The 4,977-nt window shown below is 35.8% G+C and overlaps 1 protein-coding gene across 1 annotated transcript; it reads right to left on the bottom strand.

Moving 5' to 3' along the window:
* Window positions 1-2,218: 2,218 nt before the first annotated feature.
* Window positions 2,219-3,888, bottom strand: LOC117922517 (mitogen-activated protein kinase kinase 5). Its single transcript, XM_034840647.1, has one exon. It carries the CDS (start codon window positions 3,572-3,574, stop codon window positions 2,507-2,509), a length of 1,068 nt encoding a protein of 355 aa, XP_034696538.1. The 5' UTR covers window positions 3,575-3,888; the 3' UTR covers window positions 2,219-2,506.
* Window positions 3,889-4,977: the final 1,089 nt, after the last annotated feature.

The following is a 4,977-nucleotide window of genomic DNA, read 5'->3' as shown; positions in this document are numbered from 1 at the left end:
TTTGATACAATACAAAAATTTTCAAAATATTCTTCATATTTTTAATTATTTATCAAAACACTTTACAAAGAACACTTCCTTAAAAACCAAATACCATTTTAACAGATTTTCAAATACTTCTTTAGTAAAAAAAACTTATCACATACTTATGTTTTAATACTTAGTGAATCAATCACATTTTCCCTTTTCTTTTTTTTTTTTTCCAAATATTTCACATATTGTAATAATGATGATATGGAGGAAAAATGAGAAGTTAAAAAGATTGGTTTCGTCTATGAATTTTTCCTTTTTCCCTTTAGGCCAAGCCAAGGATGAAATGATGACTTCTTGACTTACTAAGGGGGTCACTCTTAACATGATCTCAACTATTATTACACACCTTTTGTCACAAACCTTTTGAATGGAGCAAGGGACACAAAAGAGACACAAGAATGTTATAGAAGCTAATTATAGGGTTCACCAAACCTTAGCTTAAATTCAAATCCATGTTGTTTGATTGATTGATTGATCACTTATGATTTTTGTATAGTTTTATGGAAACACAGATCGCCTATACAATCATCATACCAATTCAACACACATAATTTGGCAATCAAAATGAAAATATAGTAGAAAAAACCTTCCAAGAAAATTGCAATATGGATATAAGGAGTATCTAGCCAATGTAGAAACCAAGAAAACCCAATTGATATCATTGATTGGTTGGCGAGAAAAAGACAAGAAAAGTGGAGGGATTACAATTGTGATGCCAAAGGGGAAAATAAAAAGACACCCTCAAGAGATGTGAGCTATGTCCTTAGAAAATGATATAAATTAAGTTAAATTTAAGACCAAAAACATTTTTACTTTGAAGAGGCTTTCTTTGTACCATTCAGCAGCATCCTCACTTCTGAAGATAGTAGTAAACCTAAAACCAGACTAAAACGTATTAATTGACATTTTCTTACATTTAAATATTCTCACATACCAAACAAAAGAAAGGGAAAAAAGAATCCAAGTTCTTTCCTTTGTGTCTCCCAATCAAACATTTGGAAGTGACCCATCTCAACAGAGAAAGGAAAAGGTGAGGTGAAACCCTACCCTATGGTCACATGGCCACATGTAAGATCTCCATTATTGCCATTAAAAGCTTTTCCTCATTCTGCTCTATCCAGTCACCATTAGCACCTTAAGATTCAGATTTGATTCTTCCACTGAATTGGAAAACAAATTCCCCATAAATGGAAAACCAAATTCATTAAAGACATATTTTCCCTTCCTTTAAGGCAAATACAACATACTTTGGTTCATAGTTTGATTGGTTTAAACTCAGAAAAGACCCAAAATTTCTCCCATTCTCCAAAATATCAAAAACCCACATGAGAAAACATTCAGGAATTTCATTTTCCATCTTCCAAAAGTGGAAAACAGAATTCAATTACATGAGGAGATAGTATTGGGGAAAAGTTAAAGATTGGGGCAATCATGAAAGGGATAACATCCCCATTTTTTTTTTTCCCTGTTGAAACAGTGTCCAAAAGATTCATTGATTGTTTCATGGGTTTGGACAAATTTATCCAAATTTCCTAATAAAAACAGAAAAGTATATAAAAATTACAAAGAGAATTCAACTTTCATTTCAAAAAAGTGGAAATGAAAAAGATTATGGAGAGGATATATCATATATAGAGGAAAAGGGAAGGAATGGGACAATCATGAAAGACATTTCCCCTTTTTTCTTGTCTAGTAAAGGCTATCCAAAGAGAACATTGATTGGATGATTGCTTGATTGGTTTTAACTACATAATCAGACCAAATTTCTGCAACTTTTTCTTCCTAGAAAACAAAACCCACATAGGAATTACACAGAAATTCACTTTTTATTGCCAACAAGTGGGAAAAAAAGAATCAATTTGTAGAGGAAAAGGGAAAGATGAGGGCAATCATGAAAGACAATTTTCCTTTGTCCTGGTAAAACACCATCTGGAGACGACATTGATTCATAGGCTTGAACTCTAACAGACCCAGTTGGCCTCCTTAAATCAAAACCCCATATGAAAATCACAGAGAAAATTCGACTTCCATTTCCAAAATAGTTCAAAACTGGGGCAATCATGAAGAAACACATAATTTCCTGTCTTTACTGGCAAATCGACATTAATTTCTTCACTGCTTCATTGGTTTCAACTCAGATACAGACCCAAAATTTCCAACACTCCAAACAATTAATACCCATGCGAAAATGAAAAAGAAAGTACAATTTCCATTGCCAAAATGTGGGGGGGATAAGGGAAATCAATTAAATGAGGAGAAAATATAGAGGGAATACACTATTTTCCTTTGCTTTTCCTGGTAAAAGACTGTCGAAAGACAACATTGATTGATTGATTCCTTGATTGTTTGATTGGTTTGAATTCAGAAACAGACCTAAATTTCCCAACTCTCCTTCCTAAAAATCAAAACCCCATATGACAACTACACATAAAATTCAAATTTCCATTTCCAAAAAGTGAGAAAAAAAAAAAAATCAAGACGTCGAGGAATGCAGGCGTGGAGGAGGAAGAAGCTGGGGAGGATGATGAACCTGGCTTTGACTCTGTCCTCTTCTTCTCTGACTCTGAAGCACAAAGGGGTGCCGGAGAAGTTTTTCCGCCGACCACCGGACCGCCGGCTCCCTCTGCAGACACCGTGATATGAAGTCCCTAAACTCCCTTGATGCAGTGGCTGGCGCCTCCGGCGGCTGCGACATACAGATTGCGCACATCAAACTCGCCCAATCCCCTTGCCGGCCGACAGCAAACGGGAAACGCCCTAAATAAAACTCCAAGATGCTCACACCGAGGCTCCAGATGTCGCCGGCGTAGCCGTCGTACCTGCCGTGGTTGAGATCGGTGTTGATCCGCTCCGGACTCATGTACGCGATCGTTCCCACCGATGAGTTACACGGATCCATGGTCTGAGCCAAGATCCGGCTCACACCGAAGTCAGCGATCTTCACTTGTCGCCTGGCGTTGATTAGGAGGTTCGAAGGTTTGATGTCGCGGTGTACGATTTTCCGGCGATGGAGGTAGTGGAGGCCGGAGAGGATCTGAAACGCGAGATCGGAGAGAGAGAGCTCGTCGGCGATGTGAGTCCCCTCAAGAGATCCACCGTCCATGTGCTCCAGCAACACCTGGATTTCGCCGGCGTGGTCGTACATGTCGTGGCACTTCACCACGTTGGGGTTATCCACATCTCTGAGGATCTCGATTTCTCGACAGATCTGGCGGAGCACGTCGTCGTCGTGGTTTCCGTAGATCACCTTCAAGGCGTACAACCTCCCCGTCGGCCTGTGGAGGACCTTGTACACGGTGCCGCCGCTGCCGCTTCCGATTCTGTTGATTCTCTCCAGCTCCGAGAACGCAGGCGTCGCCGCCGCCGCCGCCCCTCCGGAGGACGAAGACTGAGCCGACGTCGGCGGAAGAGGAAGCGGCACGGCAAGGGAAGGATCCCGCTGCGGGAGAGGAAGCGTGAGGTCGGGCCGCCGTCGAGGCCGAATCCGGTTATTGGCGGCTGAGGGGGAGGCGGCGGCGGTAGGGGGTTGATTCGGCTTCATGAGTGGACGACTGAGTTGGGTTTCTTTCCCTTTTCTTGTTTTCCTTTCTGGGGCTTGTTATATTTCTGTTTTGCAGGGAGGGGTATGCTTCGTTAGCAAGAAACTAGAGAGAGAAAGGGTGGGATTTGTGGCTGTGGTTTCATGGGTCCGAGGAAGAAGAGGGGGTTCTGGCGTTGGATGATCGTCTTGAGGAAATCATCCATGGAAAGAGTCTTTCTAGAGAGAGAAAAGAAGAGAGAAGGTTCTTGGAAGAAGAGAAAACTGGAAAGAAGAGAGAACTGTCTGATTTGTGAAAAGAGCTAGGGCTGGTGGAGGAGAGAGAGCACACACCATTTTTATATATGTTAATAATCATCATAAATCTACTCTAGATTGTAAATCATTTTTTTTTTTTTTATGGCAAACCCAAAAATAATAAATAATAAATAAAAGTAAATTCACAAGTAATTTTGTGTAATAATGGCTCCCCTTTTTATTATTATTACTATTTAATGATTAATCATAAATCATATCATAATTAGAATTCCTCACAAAGCAAAAGCAAATCATAGGTATGCCTTGTTATTTAATTTTACCTAAAATAAAAAATATTTTATCTTATTTATACATGATTTAAGTTTCATTCACTATTGTTTTTCTTCAAAATGTTTTTAGTGAAAATATTTTTTTTAAAAGTGTTTTTACAAGAATCATCTAACAATTTTTAAAAAAAAAAAATTGTATTTTTAAAAGTATTTCCACGGTTTATTTGATAATTGTTTTTAAAAACAATTTTAAAAAATACTTTTTAAGAATAGTTTTTAAAAACCGTTTTCTAATTTTTGTAAAACAAAAATTTGTTTAAAAACCTAAAATATTTTCAATTTGTTGTTAATATGTTTTAAAAATAATCTTTATAACTAGAACTCAATTTTTAATTATTTTATATATTTGTATGATTATTTTTTAAAATAATCTTTGAAAAAATGAAAATAACTTAAATAGTTAAAAGATGTTGTTTGAAAACATTATATGTTATGTTTTTAAGAACGAAAAACATAACTTTTGATCATCAAATATATTTTCTGTAATTTTTGTTTTAGAGAACAAAATATTGTTCTCAAAAGCGGTTTCCAAACATGCCCTTAATTATTTTCAAAAATATTTTTTAAAATAAAAGTGTTTCTTAGAATTATTGTTAAATGGTTTTGAAAATTTTATAAATTTAGAAAAAAAAAATTATTAGTGGAAATATATAAAGATAAAAAAATTATAAGAATTATTTATATATTTTAAATTTTATTTTATTTATTTTTCTTGGAGATAAATATTAAATAATTAAAAATTACAAATTTTAACCTATTTTAATTTTTTTAACCATTTTTATAATAAATTAAAATTAAAAATGATTTTCTTAATATTTT

This window comes from Vitis riparia, chromosome 9 (genome assembly GCF_004353265.1).
Source record: "Vitis riparia cultivar Riparia Gloire de Montpellier isolate 1030 chromosome 9, EGFV_Vit.rip_1.0, whole genome shotgun sequence".
Taxonomy (NCBI): Eukaryota; Viridiplantae; Streptophyta; class Magnoliopsida; order Vitales; family Vitaceae; genus Vitis; species Vitis riparia.
Note: the sequence above shows the minus strand (reverse complement) of the source record. Positions and strands in the feature narration are given on the sequence as shown.